The following is a 16,509-nucleotide window of genomic DNA, read 5'->3' as shown; positions in this document are numbered from 1 at the left end:
TTTAATTATGAAGGGTTGTTTATGAATTACTATATAGAAAGTGCTGAAAGTAGGTCGGATATAAGAGGTGCTCAAATTTAATGTTATTGAATTCCAGGGGTTTGTATTGATTTCATCATTGAATTTTAATACTAAATTTTAGTTTTTGATTGTAGGCATTGGGCCTTTAAACCGTTAATAATAGCGTCATCGTAAAACCCTTTTTTTCCGTGAACTTTAGTTTATGTTTTGATTTTGTTATTAAACTTTAAAACGTTTCATTTTCATACACTGAATTTTAGTTTGTGTGTCATTTAGGTCAATGCAGACAATCTTTAACTTCTTTGGACGGCTCATCATCCGTTGCCATTCGCAATAAGATCAATATAAAATATTTGATTTCATTCCTCTTTATTCTCATTCGATTGGTTTTTTACTAAATCCACATAAAATCGACGAGAATTATTTAAGGGTTTGACATTTTAGTACTTTTATCTCTTTGATGAGATTAGTTGTGGAGATATATAGTTCATCTTATAAAAAATAATGCTACTGACCATTTGGATCTTTGAACAAACACTTAAAATCTTCAAAAATAATGATTTTTATGACTAATTTCGTGAGTTTTAAAGATGTTTTAGGAAAATCTAGATGGAAATAGTGATAAGGAGAGATGAGACGAATTAACAAGTGTCTAGGGTGATTGCAAAAAATGTAAGTAATTTTTAGGGATAATTGAAAATAAGTGAAAAAGAAATTCTAACTTAGATAAAGAAGATGATGAGATGAAATAAAAAAAAATTATTCATTTGACTTATTCGTTAATACACATAAACACCAAAACTATCATGTACTTATATTACAGTTAAAATTAAAGTTTAGTGTGTACTGAGCACGAAAATGATGTGAATAGATTAATTCCTCGTTGCTTAATCAAAATTAAAATCTAATGTTAAAATTGAAATAGGTAAATTTGATAAATAAAAAAAAATTCTCGTTGTTCTATGGAATTTGACAGTACATATTAAAATTTGGAAGATTTTTTTAGTGATTTTGAAAAAAATGACCATCCAGCTCAGTTGGTAGAACATAAGGTTTTTAATTTTGAGGTCGTGGGATAGAGTCTCATGGATGGTATTTCATAATTCGAAGATCTCTTACGGAAGCTGCTCACAAACTAGTGTTAGGAACAGCCTACTATCTTACCTCCCCTTACCCCATTACATATGGAACAAGGGACAACCATTCTCATAGATCTCTGGTTCTCAGGCAGATAAAGCGGATAATCCGGATCGAGTGGCCGCACACGGCATCTCCATCAGCTCTGGAAACCAGAAAAGATTGGTTCTGATAAAAGATATCTTGGATAATATAATCGCCATCAGGCAACTTAAGAACTGCGGTCACGTTGTTTCTGCAGGAGATGTTGAATCTGGGATAGCCACATCTAGGTTCATCCAGCTCCTGGATGAAAAATGGGAACTTTATCAATTGTCTACCACAATATCTTTGCACGCTACAGATTGTGAAGTTCTCGTCCACAGCTAAACCTTTTCTTGCTTGGGAAAGGAAACTGAAGAAAACTAAGTATACTCAGCTTTGGTTGATGCAAAATGATTTTATAATAAAGAAAGAAAACGACATAAATCACACGCTTTAATAATTCATTTCGTTCACTGTCGATCTTATATATTTTTTTTTGGTTCTCTCTCTTCATAGTCTCGCTTACCTTGAGATCCTAAGGAAACCCAATTGAGTCATCTCTTCATTGTATCTACCAGATCTTGTAGATTTTTTAAAGACCCAAAATTTTGGAACTTCCAAAGCTTTCGTTTGAGGAAGACAGAAGCCAAATAAGGCTTGGCCTTGCGTGGTGGGTGGCGAGTGTGACTGCTTTTATTTGACTACCGAGAAAATCTTATTCCTTTTATTTCTATGTATTTTTCTGTTTGCTTAGGGAGACTAGAGAGGGAAGAAGACAACTTTTTGTTGTTTTATTTGTGTAGAGTTGAAGAAAAGATGCAGCAAAATCAGTTACGAAGAAAGGAAATAAGAATGGTTCACCAGTGGTTTTAGAAAAAGTTACTAAAGAATAAAGGGTAAATCACATCATTAGTCATCCAAGTTTGCTGATAATTCAACCATCTCTTCTAATTTTTATGTAGTTGTGAATGTTGTTTAATGGCTTGAATAAGATTATTTTGGTCACTTACCTTGGTAGCTAAGTATTAAATTGGCCTTTTGAGTTTTTAATTTTGTCAATTTTGTCCCTCTGTACATAAAGGATTTTTAATAAGTTATTTTTATGGTGAGGAAATTTATTTTAGATTTGAGTTTGTATATTTGAAAGTTCGGGTTCTTGAGAAAAAGATTGGAAGCTAGAAATTGTGTTGGTGAGCTTGAATTCAAGAGTTATTGTTTGGGTTTTGACGACGTTCTGAGTTCGTTTTTTAGGTCCGTTTTGTCAAATTCGAACCCGGTAAGCTGTTTTCACTGATTTATCACCAATTCAATCCGTTTTTCGGAAATTAAGCTCCGTTTTTTATGAAATTTCTATTGTTATGTATTTTAGGAATTATTGGAAGTTGAATTAAAGATCAAGGCATTCGAATGGAATTTATATGGTCGATCAGTTTGACACAGAAATCGAGGTAATAGTAAATGCATGAATAAGATAATGTTGGTTACTTTTGTGGAGTTGAATAATTTATACACTCGATATGAATGTGGTAGAAATTCTGTAACTGAATACGGATCGAATGACTAATATAAGAGATTGAGAAATTGTTAGAATTAAATTACAAGTTTGTGATTGATGATAAAGAAATCAGTCCTGGATTTGTAACTTATATTTTATATCATCAAAGGTTAAATGGTAAAGGTACTTGGATGGGAAATTATGAGAATACTCTGGTATGGTAAAATTACAAAAATACCCTTATATTGTAGGATGACAAGAATTGTCCCTGGAAGTTGCTTAATAACTCTGAAAAGACATATTGATTTGATATAATTACAGATGTGCATAAGAAATAATAGCTTTGTTTGGAAAATTGGTTTTTAATGCAAAAAAAAAGGTTTACGCAAGATGCTAAAAGATTGTTAAGGAATAATTCAAGATCAGAGAATGTTCGGGAAAGCAATTGACCATAGGATCTTTAAATTATTATTATTTTCGCTAAGAACTAATATCGAAATTATCTGGTTAAAAAATTACAAAAATGCCCTTGAGAGGTAAAATAGTTTGAGTTGACCCTGAATGAGAAAATACTTTGAGTATTTGTACTTAACTCGATTAAGTACGAATTTAATTATTAAGATGTTGTCTTTGTACAGAAAAATTCATGATATTCCGTTTGTAAAATCTGAGAAGGCACTTGACCCGAAAATATCCGAGTAATGAGTAAATACCTGAAGAATAATTTATCGGGGGTATTCTGCTGTCAGAATTGTTCGAAATGACTGAAATAAATGATAAGATTGAATTTGATAGTAAGATCGAACGGAAGGAAATGATTAAAATACACTGAATCTGTAAAATGACCAAAATACCCCTGTAATGTAAATGACTCAAGAATATCACCAAGCTCAGGAATGATTGGATACCCTCGAGCTCTAAAATGAATGGAATAAAATTGAACACCAAAATTACCAAAATACCATTATGGCCTATATTAAGTAGATGTCTTGGATTGATTAAGGAATCCAAATAAGCATAGGTGTTGGATTACCTTTAAAAGTTATGGAACACAGCTTAAGATAGCCGATCAACCTTAATGATATGTCAGTACCTGAACGACATAAATACTACTTGAATACATGTTTTTTTACTCAAGTTTGGCTTGATGATCATTTTTGAAGTATTCAGCTCAGCTCAGCTCTAGATCGCATTCATCACTAAGAATTGGATATTTGTTCGACAAATTAACCACGAAGACCGAATTGAAGTGAACGGAAGTACAATATGTATCCAAAATTCAAAAATGTATGAATTACTCTGGAAAACCCCAAAGTTACTGGAATAGACTTGACTGCTAAATAAGCTAAGTAACCTCAATGACTGAGGATTAAGTAAGTGAATTGGATAAGTCTGAAAATTATGATGAGTTTATAAGATGTATTGTCATTATGGAAAATGAACTACAAATCAAGCACGTCAGTATTTCATGATATCGTGGAAGCTTGGAAATGAAATAAAGACCGTTGGAAGATCTATTCAACGATGATTATGGGGATGATCTATGGATATGCATTATGGTATTTAAGAGTGAATACACTGGAAGGATAATGAATTGACTTGTTGACATGTATCAGTTTGGGAGTTGTGTAACTCGAGTTGTTTGATAATACGATCGATAGTCATATATTGTAAATGACTTGAATCTTCGATTCAATATTTTCATCTAAAATCACTTCGGTCATGTTTGAAAACGCAAGTAACGTAGAAGGAAAAGATTATGAATACCTCATTTGGTTCAATTGGGCTGAAATCCTATGAATTCAAAGTATATTCCTGAATACCCCTGATTGTTTGGGTAATGGAATCACTCGCAGTAAATCTGAATTTAGAATTATTATGTATAAAGGTTCCTGAACGTTTTCCTGATGCACATGGAAACTTAGTGGAATTCTAAAGTATCAATTTGAAATGTCTGATTAGATTGGTTAGAAATCGATTCTCTTCAATAAGATCTTATTCCTGGAATCCGATCAAATTGCACAAGTTCATGTTATCCATATTGATAACTACAAAATGCATCTAAAAAATATTTGGATTCTCTAGTGTGTTCATTATATTTTGAAAAATTGTTTTAACATGTGGTACACTTAAATCTATGGTTACTTTTTTATGGATGCACCGACTTAACGGTGATGGCTTATGGATTTGTATCATTGTATAAACTGTATCTTGGAGATACAAATTTGTAAAGTACAGCTCTGATCAAGCTGGAAAATTTTTATGGACCTAATGTGACTCTTAGGTAGGCTCTACGACCCTGAGATCATTCTCGGGTAGGCCCTACGACCCTAATATGTGTTCTTAGGTAGGCCTCGTGGCCTTAAAAATACAAGTTTAAAAAGCTCCACTACAGTATGGTTTATGGGATTTACTGAACTATCATTTGATTAGTATACCTATTATGATTTTATTGTACTGATGGAACACACTAGACATCCTATTCGACCTCATGAACACGTGACTGTATGAAAGGTTTCTTATGAATTGAGATTCATGGCTTCTACTCGATGAACTACTAATGGAACCCCATATTATTCCGTAATTAGTATACGTTTGATTCAATAAGGAAATTATGGCTTCCCATTTATCTGCATGCCATGTAGCATCATCTGGTAGTTCTGTATTACTGAGCTTTTCGAAGTTCACTCTATTACTCACCATTGCAGGTTAAAAGATTGTACCAGTACAGCTATCAACATCAGTAAGGGAGTACTTCCGGAGTTGCTTGCAGAGTATGGTACATGTGATTAAGGGGCATGTAATTGTATTTTGTTTTATATATGAGTCTGAAAATCTGTTTTATTTTGAATACTGATAAATTTTATTTTGTACTCATAAATGATTTTATACATTTACATGTTTTAAGTAAAGTTTTAAATTTTTCGCTATTTTTACGGTGGGTCGCTCCGGTGACCCTAATGTGACACTCCGGTGACCCTAATATGACGCTCCGGATTGAATCTGGCTATCCGTATCGGTATGGGGGGTTACATTGATTTTTTGGAAGAGACGTAAGGTGGGGAAGAAGATAAATATATGAACCATGAAGGTAAATTATTTAATGTGGGACTTAGGCTTGACTTGGTTTTGTTCGGTTAGTTCACGGTTCACTGTCAATGTTACTTAATAAGACTTTAGTGTTGACTTGCATGCAATTCCTAATTGGCGGCATTTCTTTAAATGTATTTATAATTATATATATATTTGATATTTTCTATAATTTTTATATTTTTCGTTGATTTTAATTTTAAAAAAATATTTTTATGATTTATATTTAATTAAGTCATTAATATTAAAGAGAATAATCATTTGAATTGTTGTGGATAAGAAATGTTTTTATTCTAGGAATATGTTAATCACGCAGATAAAAAATAATGATGAACACGATTAATATTGATGTAAGGGCTTGATTAATTAAATTTTTAATTTTATTTTAACATAATTTTATATGAGAATTTAATTTATTTTTATATTTTATTTTATAGGGAGAAATTGTTGTCCTACTAGAATGGAATCGAGATCAAATGTTTCTGGGACAAGTATTTGTACGCATAATTTTTATAAAAACTCGTGGTGTTTACATGTATGAATCTTTGGAACGTGACAGCAATAGTAATGAAATTGTTACAACGTTCATTTGCGAGGTGGAACTGAACCCGACGTGGAATTAGCGATTGTAATAAGTTGGGTCTCGAAAAATATATATCTTTTATCCGAATACGATTCTTCTCGAAAATATACATCATTCATCTGAATAAATTCGAAGTAAAATAAAGATTTGATTAAAATTTCGTAGAAGTATATTATATAATGCCTTAAATTTGCCTGTGCACTTGCACTTCAACGACTATGTCATCATGCGTTGTTGAACGTGCGCGTATATATAGAAACTTAGGCATCTTGTTTTTCAAAATGAAGTATGGTCCGGGGCATTGTTTTTGAATTTCTTGAGCATCTGTTTCTCCCCTTTGACCAAACAAGTAATGAAAACACCTTTCCCTTCTTTTCAAACCATTTTATGACACGATTTAGAGTTGGTGTTAAAAGAACAGTGTTGATGTGAATCAAAGATGCTTTGGAATATATCTCATTAGAATACTCTGGCAAGATTCGTCCTTCTTAAAAGATGTTTATAAATTTATTGTACCGACCTCTTCAAATTATACTTAAAATTCAAGTTTATTTTTAAATTTAAGAGGAATAATACAGAAGCTTAATGTTATAAAAGTAATCTATAAGGATTAAATTTTTAATTTTGAAATAGTGTAACGATCATGATATATCTAAATATTTAATAATTTTTATAATTAAATGACTTTTAGACGTTTCTATAAATTAATAAATTTTATATAATTATTTATAATTTTTATAACTTTCAATAACTTTTCTTAATCATTTTACGATTTTTAAACATTTTTATATGTTTTTTTCAATTTTTTATATAAACCACTAATTTTATTAAAATGAAAATATTCAAATTACAATGAAGCTTTACAACCACAACCTTAAACTACACATATAAGAATATTTTCCTAAACACAAGAAAATTATATCACGCAAAGATTGTACAAGGAAAAGGCTAAAAACCAAACAAAATAAACTCGAACAAGAGATAAATACGAATAGATCTGCCTGTATCGACAAACGAACCACAAAAGGGAATAAAACTATTGAAAGACCACCGACATACCATAAATCAAAATCGAGCGATGTGAAAATAATATTTATGAACACAAATCGCATATTTCAATCTGAGAGTCGAAAGTAGGGAATATCATCATGATAACAAATAAGCGCCACCTTGATCAGTCGTAATAATGTCAAATCCAACCCTAAAAAAATAAACGAAAACAAATGTCAAACAACCAAAAACGTGTTATAAAAGCATAAGAATATGTGTCAAAAAGCCAGAATTATTAAGAATAAAAAAAATAAAGATATGCTATAATAAAGCAAAGAAAAATAATGAATATCAGCAGTTGACAACTAATATCAAGATTGGTGTCGCCGTCGATCTCAAAGATAAAGGAAAAAAGAAACTAACGACGACAATGGAAAAAGAGAGTAAAAAATGTTTTTCAATTTATTAAATCAAAATATTTGTTAATATTTACATTTATAAAATCAAAATGATGAGATATATTACAAACTTAGAGAGCATGTCGTATTGGATTCGGGCCTTGAATCTTGAAGCTTTAGCCCTACCCATATTTTAAATAGGTTTAATTTTCTTATTCATATTTTGAATATTGGAGTATGATAATTTTGTCCAAATCCTCCCAAGTTTCGGGTCAACCTCTGAGTTTGGCATATCGTCCGACTCTTGAACTGATCTGCTCATAGATAATCTTATATTTATCGTCAATCAATATAATCATACACTCTAGTCAAAATAAATCAAATTATTATACATCATTTTAGACAATTTTTTTTATCCCTTGTTCCCATATGTAATGGGGTAAGGGGGAGGTAAGATAATAGACTGCTCCCAACACTAGGTTGAAAGCAACTTCCGTAGGAGACCTCCAAATTATCAAATGCCTTCAATGGGATTTGATCCCACGACCTCATGGTTAAGAATCTTATACTCTACCAACAATTTGTCAAATATAATATTGTACTCTGTGAACCAAACATCCCTATAGATTATGTGACAAAAATATATCCACGTGTCACTTTTAAGAGATCATTCTTCAATACAACAACAATTTAAAAAAAGATAATATGATATGTTCTAATGTAAAAGAAAGATGTACTTTCTAAATATAAAAAATAGAGAATTTTTTGCATATAAATTATAATATTTAAATTATTTATCACTTTTAATTCTTAAATCATAGGCAATTGTGTTTAAGCACTCTCAAATTCATAACCTTTTTAAGTATTATATCAAGAAAGATATCAGCTGAACTTGTATTACATTCTTAAGAAGAGGATGTAAGTTTTTAAAAATTAAAAAACGATATTATTAAAAGAGATAAATATAAAAAAAAAGTATCACGAAGACGGAACATATCGACAAATGTCATTTACGAATTAATCAAAATCAAGGAGTTGATGAAGACGCAATGGTCGGGAAGAGATGGGATGACCCTACACGCCCATGTTTAATTTGCTAATCACTAACCAGTTTGTTTTTCTTAAAAAGAAAGAAAGTAAACGAGGGAATGGAGAGATTGGTAGGACCAAATGGCCCAAATTTAAGATTCTGGCTGATTAAATGTATTTAATCAGATTTCGTGGAGACAAGCTTTGCATTTCATGATTACCAAAGTCAATGTCAATCCCTTCTTTCCTTTAATTTCATTTGATTATATGTTTGCCTTTAACATGTTAATTACGATTTATTAATCATTTTATTTTTTAAAATTAAATTAATATTTATAAATACAAGTTTATTCGTATTATAAGTTGATAACATTAGTGTATTTTTTTTTAAATAAATATGAGAGAAATATAAAGTAATATATATATATATATAAAAGGTAATATATGTATGGTTATAAATGAGACAGAATAGAATGCGAGCTACTTGAAATTAACTTGGTCAAAGTTCAGGAGGAGTTCGAAAAAATAACATATTGAATTTTTTACTTTTTAAAATTAAAATAATAATAATATTAACATTTATGTGTTGTTTTTTCTAAATACAATTCAAAGCTTTTAAGTTCTTAAAATTTAGGTTCGAGCTTGAGTTTGAGCTCATTAACACTCGACTCAGCTCATTTATAACCTTAAGTATATATTCAAATACTTTCAACTATTTGATAATGAACACTTATACCTTTGCATATGTGGTGCTCGAACTCGATACCTCAAGGGATAACAACAAATTTTTTAACTACTGAGATCACTTTATTTGTATATGAAAAATAAATAAATAGATATTCAATCTTAAATTTAACTACCGAAATTTTAATAAATTTTACCTACTTCACTCAATTTATACACCAAATAGTACACACGTCCAGTCAATTTGTTTATTTATTGAAAATATTTATAACATTCATTATGATTTTTAGAATCATGCCGGTTAATTGAACTGAAAAATTAATAATTTAGTTGAGTGAATTGGTGAAGTAAAAAAACTTGTATAAACTGTTGTGAATAGTTAGTTAAAGAACCAACAACTCATGTGAAAAAAAAATTACGGTTCAATTGGTTGAATTTATTTATATTTTTTAGATTTATATAATAAATCAATTTTATCAAATTAATCAATAATCAAATAAAATTTTAAATAAAATAATATTTAGCTAGATCTTTATCTATAACTCTATAATCAAATTTAAAATTAAAAAATATCTCACTTGAATCATTATTTATAATGAATTTATAAGTAATAAATTATTTGAAATAATATTTTAAATAAAAATTTACATGGATATTATTTAATTTGATACGAGTTATATAAGTCTAATTTTAATTTAATTTCTAGTAAGTAAGTCAATGGTTCAAGTTCAACTACTTGACGGTATAATCGGCTCATCACCCATCCGGTTTATGCAATATTAATTAGGATTTTTAGATATATATATATATATATATATATATATATATAATGATTCATTTATTATTTATAAGAAATTGAAAACCATACAAAATAAATTATTTTTTAAAATATTAACAAAATACGTTTCAATTAATTAGGATTGAACACGTTGGTTGAGTTGACGAGTCATTGCGTTGTGTGACCGACTCGTGACTGAATAGGAAAGCGAGACCCACGTCGGCGTATCTGTAAAAAATCAAAGCAGAGGCAGAGAATTTACCCTCAGGTAAATAAGATCGCACTTCTGTACTGGGTAGTACTACCACTCACTGAACACAACTTTACTTTTAACAGCGCACCACACGCTTTATATATATATATTAATATTTATATTTATATTTATATTTATATTTATATTTATATTTATATTTACATGAATCTATTTGAAGTAAGGCCCTCCAACGTACTCAAGCCGGTAGAGGTAAAGAAGATAAAGGATAAATTCTAAAATTGATCACTTATATTATCTATTTATTATATTTTAATCATTAAATTATTAATTTTTATAATCGCAATTGAGTTGTCACGTTAAAAGATTGTTAATTGTTAATTTTTAATTTAATATTTATATTTTAGAAAAAAATATTAATTTAATTCTGAAAGTTATAAAGTTTCTAAGTTACGCAAAAAGTTATTAAAACTTTGCAACAACATCCCACACCTAACACCCATAATCCACTCGATCGACGTTTATTTCACAACGCCGCCAACACAGTGGCATATTCGGGCCACCCGAATTCCCCACTATCTCTATGCCATCTATCATCACTTATCTCCATCGTTCAATCACCTTCATTCAATTACCATGAACCCCTACACTTATGGTCTTCATCTTTACCTTAATTAAACTTGCAAAACCTCATCCCACTGTTATCATTCCAGCTGTAGCATATCATTATCAATCTTCAATACAACAATCTGACTTTTACGAGACGAGATGAAGATCTGAAAGGAAATGAGAGACGATGAATCATGGTTAGAAAGACACTAATATGAAGGCGATCTCGGGGATTTGATGTTGGAGACAGTGTGAAAGTTTTGAAAAAACCTAGGAAAAGTCCAGTCCATTTAAATTATTTTTTTAAAAATTATAAATTAAAGAAGGTGTTGGGTGGTCCCCACCCTTAGATTTGGTTGGGACTCCCAAATCTCCTAATTCTCTTTCTGATCTCATGTCGTCTTGTTGGATTCTGCTTCTCACTTCCCATTTCTTTCCTTCCACTTGGTTACGATCCAAATTTAACTTTAAATAGATTAAATTTGATAATTTCGATTGAATAATAGAGTTCAAAATGTTATATAAGGTGCAATAGGAATTATTTTCTGAATTATTTTTTTATAATAGTGGGTGAAAGTTGTTAACTTATTCGATTTTTAAAAGTCGTCATGATTATATCATGATTTATGTTTTAAATCATATTTTTATGTGTCGTCTGTGTAGGAAAATTATATAATCCTGGTAACTTCTATTAATTATTATAATATATACTCTAATTTAAAAAATAATTTATGCTATACCTTATATAATTTTTTTTTCTTATTTCATTATTCAAATATTTTTATCCATTTAGTTGATTTAATATTTTTACTTATAATATTTTATACGTTGTAAAAGTAATATATAAGTGCTAATTTTTTATATTAATAATTATTTACTTTATATCATAATTAATAACAATGGTTTGTAGAAAAGAAAATCATTACTAAAACTCACCTTTAATAAAGAAAAATAGTGAAAATGTCCAAATAATGCAGTTGAATAAAGGTTTTTTTTTAGTGTGTAATGTAATTTAGACTTGATTTTTTTTATAATTACGGTGGTATCTATAATGTTTGAGGAAGACGTTAGAATTGTATGGTGACTTATGGGAAGATGCCCGAATGACATGATGTTGAATTGTATGGTGATGTCGTTTGTTGGTGTCCTTGAGTTGGTCGGATACTTTAGACGTTTTCATAAGTACAATGAAGATGGTGAACTAACCCGAGCCATTGTTGGAGAAGAAGGCGTGAGAGCTAGCAGGCACCATTAATGAAGCTTGAGAAAATAAATAAGATAAGCACGAGAGCAAATAAGAGAAGACAATGTGTCTTTCGTGTATCTTCCCAAAAACGTTAAGTGATTCATGTAATTTTCTATTAGTATTTTAGCATACACTCTATTCGGGGGGGGGGGAATTCTCCAACACCTTATGTAAACAAGTTAATTAAATAAGAGAAGACAATGTGTCTTTCGTGTATCTTCCCAAAAACGTTAAGTGATTCATGTAATTTTCTATTAGTATTTTAGCATACACTCTATTCGGGTGGGGGGGGGGGGAAATTCTCCAACACCTTATGTAAACAAGTTAATTTTCCCACTATATTATCCCTTTAAATTTATCAAAAAGAAAATTATTAACCAAGCATACTTTTTTTATGACAAGTAAAATGCATGTCAAGTAAAAGTTTTGAGTCATCATTTATACTAAAATGATTTAATGGTATTAGTATACAAGTTTTATTTTATTAAAATATAAAAAATTAAATGATGTAATTATAACAACTTAAAAATTACGACTTCATCCTGATTTCATTCAAAGGAAAATCTCTAACAAGATTTCATTATCTCATTACTTTGAATTTCATTTTAAATTATGCACCAATGAACACACGCTTCCTAAAGACCAATCATCCACAGTCCGCACACATCACCCTGAACGGGCACGCGTATCTTTCAAAGATCGGAATCCACGACGAAATGAGAAACGAAAAGGGAAAATCAAATTAACCATGAGGTGGCACGTGCGAGGCAGCCCATGGGATTAGGGAAATGAAACCCTTACCGGAATTAGTAAAAACTAGTGTTTCCCCATTGCTGTCTGCCTTTTTACTAACACAGTTAAAAGTGAAAGACAATAACTTTTATTTTTACAGGTTTATTACATTTAAAAATAGATAAATATAGGTGTGAAAAAAATATTTAGAGATTTAAAACAAATTTTATAGTAATTATTAAAGTCCTCTTTATATGTTAGTAAAAATGAATTGGATCTAAAATTATTGATAATTGTCAGTTAAGAAGGAATAGAGGAAGTCAAGGGGCGATCGAAGAAGTTTAAAATTGACTGTCACTTAAATTTTTATATAATTTAATTATTTTTATTAATAATTTAACTTTATTATCAGACATAAAATCACGTGTCTGTTATTTTTTTCATTGATATTACTGACAACTCTGATTTGGTTTATCTTTTGTATTGCATGGATTAAAATTGAAAAATAAATAAATTATAAGGGTCAAAATAAAAAAATTTAGATTTGATATCTGCCCATATATGCTTTACTCCACAATAGTATAATCCGACTAAAATTTTAAAATAATACCCTTTTTAATATTTGTTAATCAAAATGAGATAAAAATTACTTAACAAAATAACATTCATTTTTATTACATACGATGAAAATACACTTAAGTGACAGTGTCTTTTAAAAGACTTTTCTTTAAGAAAGTATATTTATTTATGTGATAAGTCAATAATCAATGCTGATATCATCTAATACATGCCATTTAAACAAGGAAAAACCTTTTAAAAGATGTCACGTATTCATCTTAAGAGACAAAAATAGATACTAGTTTTAATTCTATTTTTATAAATAAATATTAAAAAGATATTATTTTAATGAATTAGCCAGAGTTCATCTTAAATTCTTAAGTATTTTTCTTACATCACTATTTCTTTAGTTTTTTTTCACAAATGCAATAAATCTATATAAAAAAAAGCTGTTTCACGGTGTCGACGATTGGAGACCCGGCGGTGTCCACCATTGACCTCCGGTCAACTTCCATATCCCGACCATTTACACGTATCCCGCGACAAATGACTAATTTCTCTCTTTCCCACGAGAAAATGTTCGAGATAGAAGACACCAAAGTGGAACCACTGAAAGCCTTTGTATTAAAGAAAAGTAGATTTCGGAGATTTGTTAGAGAGAGAAGAAAATAAAAACAAATAGTAAGTAATAAAATAAAATAAATTAAATGAAAATGAGGCGGGGAAAGAGAGAGAGACAGATAGGCTTTGGTTTGTATGTCACAGCGTATAAATTAAAGCAAGGCCACATATCCAAGGGAAACTCTATTTTTTTCTTCTTCCCTTCATAATTTCTGGGTTTACTTTGAGATGGCGAGCAACGGCGGCGTTACGTGGCGGAGGACTGAAGAAGTTCATGTTCTTGCCGTTGATGATAGTCTAGTTGATCGGAAAGTCATTGAAAGGTTGCTCAGAATATCCTCTTGCAAAGGTGGGTCATCGTGATTTCATAGTTTCTTGAATTTTCCCTTCAAAAATTGTTTGGTTTCCTCATTCAGCCTGGGTTTGTCGATGCAGTGACTGCAGTGGATAGTGGAATCAGAGCTTTGCAGTTCTTGGGATTAGATGAAGAGAAAAACAGTAATGCTCTTAATGTAAGTCTAAGTTGATCTTCTTCTTCCTTGGAAATTAGGATTTCCCTACATGATTCTTCCATCTGACTCTCAGCTTTATCTGTGATTTGACTAGGATTTGAAAGTTGATCTTATCATCACCGATTATTGTATGCCGGAGATGACGGGCTATGAATTACTCAAGAAAGTGAAGGAATCCTCTGCTTTTAGAGAAATCCCAGTTGTAATAATGTCATCCGAGAACGTTTTAGCTCGAATCGACAGGTATTTTAGGGAATTCCTAGTTGTTTTCAGAGTTCATACGAGTCCAAAGTAATTTATGGGTTTTTTCCTGGAAATTTCATGAACAGATGCTTGGAAGAAGGAGCAGAGGATTTCATAGTAAAGCCGGTGAAATTATCAGATGTTAAACGTATAAAAGATTACATGACCAGAGAAGGAGAAACAGAAAGATCAAGAAAAGGAATCAACAAGAGAAAGCTAAGAGACAGCTTTGATGATCTCTCCTCATCTCCACCGTCCATTCTATCATCGTCACCGATTTCATCTTCATCTTCATCATCATCATCATCATCTCCATCTCCATCACCAACGTCAGTCCAATCAGCATCAGCACCGAGTTCTCCATCACCGCTAGATTCTCCCACCAGACGTCTCAAGATGACAAACAAGCTCCGAATAGAACAAAAAGAGAAAAAGCTAATTTAATTTACTCACAAATTTTTTTAGAATTTCTCTTGCAATATCTCCGTTAACACTGTTTTTAACGGTTTTTGGTTGCGGTTTCACCACCTTCGATTATTTGCTTATATTTTTTTTAATTTTATATAATATAATGTAATGAATTCACTTGCGAATCCCTCCTAATTCTGATTATTGATTAAAGTAATTATAATCTGAGATGGAGAAGACAGATGCGAATTTGGAAATAATAATGTAAGAAGAGGATACGATATGATCTTGTCGTCGAGCAGGGAATATTTGGAAGAAGATTGGACAGTGGGGGCGTGGGTGAGTGTTTCTTGTGCTAGGCGTGACGGAACTGCCACTCTTGTCTCTCTGTCTTTACCAACTTCATGTCATCTAAGTCAAGTCTACAAATTTTGTGTTTTTTCTTTCTTTCAAAGAATTAAGTATCTCACAACGAATTTAATTATCCTTGTAATAAAAGAATTATTATTATTTTTTAAAATTTTAAGTTTAAATCTTACGAATACAAAGATATGTGATTGTTCATTATTAATTCTTTTTTTAAAATTTTCAAAATAGAAAATAAAAAGATGTATGATTTTCCATTATTAAATAATTAAGAATATTTAGATACAATCTTATATTTATATCAGATTAATAATAATAATAATAATAATAATAATAATAATAATAATAATAAAGAATGGTAAAGTGCACAAATGCTCTTCGATTATAGGGTGATGGTTGTTGAGTATTTCGATTATTAAAAGTTATAAAATAGTCATTCGACTATAAGACACTATTTTGTTGAGTCTTTTGATTATTAAAAGTTACAAAATGATAATCCGATTATTGATATGTACCAAACTTATCATTTTTTATTAAAAATTGGTAGTCGTCTGAATTGTACATTAATATAGTGACTAATATATGATAAAATCATGTTTTAATAATATTTACTGCTTCTATTGTTACTTTTAAGCACTGACTCGACGGTATAATCTTTCAAGTATTAACTCGATAATATAATATAAATGGAGAGTCATTCCATAAAGTACAATTCAAACGATTTTAGGATAATATTTTACCATATCCCAGTCAAAATGTTAATCTCCAACTCAG

The 16,509-nt window shown here is 30.2% G+C and overlaps 1 protein-coding gene across 2 annotated transcripts; it reads left to right on the top strand.

The window, feature by feature from the left end:
* The first annotated feature begins 14,312 nt into the window (after positions 1 to 14,312).
* On the top strand, positions 14,313 to 15,509 carry LOC120201638 (two-component response regulator ARR5-like). 2 transcript variants are annotated; one of them, XM_039202210.1, is made up of 5 exons: positions 14,313 to 14,555; positions 14,642 to 14,718; positions 14,813 to 14,961; positions 15,048 to 15,226; positions 15,259 to 15,509. In XM_039202210.1, the coding sequence occupies exons 1-5, from the start codon at positions 14,435 to 14,437 to the stop codon at positions 15,450 to 15,452; spliced, it is 720 nt and encodes a 239-aa protein (XP_039058141.1). In that variant the 5' UTR covers positions 14,313 to 14,434; the 3' UTR covers positions 15,453 to 15,509. The 2 variants fall into 2 exon arrangements, with proteins under 2 accessions (XP_039058141.1, XP_039058142.1); XM_039202211.1 differs by having other exon boundaries at positions 15,048 to 15,443.
* The last annotated feature ends 1,000 nt before the right edge of the window (positions 15,510 to 16,509 follow it).

This window comes from Hibiscus syriacus, unplaced genomic scaffold (genome assembly GCF_006381635.1).
Source record: "Hibiscus syriacus cultivar Baekdansim isolate YM2019G1 unplaced genomic scaffold, ASM638163v2 tig00007895_pilon, whole genome shotgun sequence".
NCBI lineage: Eukaryota > Viridiplantae > Streptophyta > Magnoliopsida > Malvales > Malvaceae > Hibiscus > Hibiscus syriacus.
The sequence above is the reverse complement of the archived record's forward strand: the minus strand, read 5'-3'. Positions and strand labels throughout refer to the sequence as shown.

Excerpts from the sequence above, each read along its gene's own strand:
- LOC120201638 (XM_039202210.1), top strand. The coding sequence starts at position 14,435 with ATGGCGAGCAACGGCGGCGTTACGTGGCGGAGGACTGAAGAAGTTCAT. Across the intron at positions 14,556-14,641 it reads CAGAATATCCTCTTGCAAAG|TGACTGCAGTGGATAGTGGA; the intron begins GTGGGTCATCGT and ends TTGTCGATGCAG. Across the intron at positions 14,962-15,047 it reads GTTTTAGCTCGAATCGACAG|ATGCTTGGAAGAAGGAGCAG; the intron begins GTATTTTAGGGA and ends TTTCATGAACAG.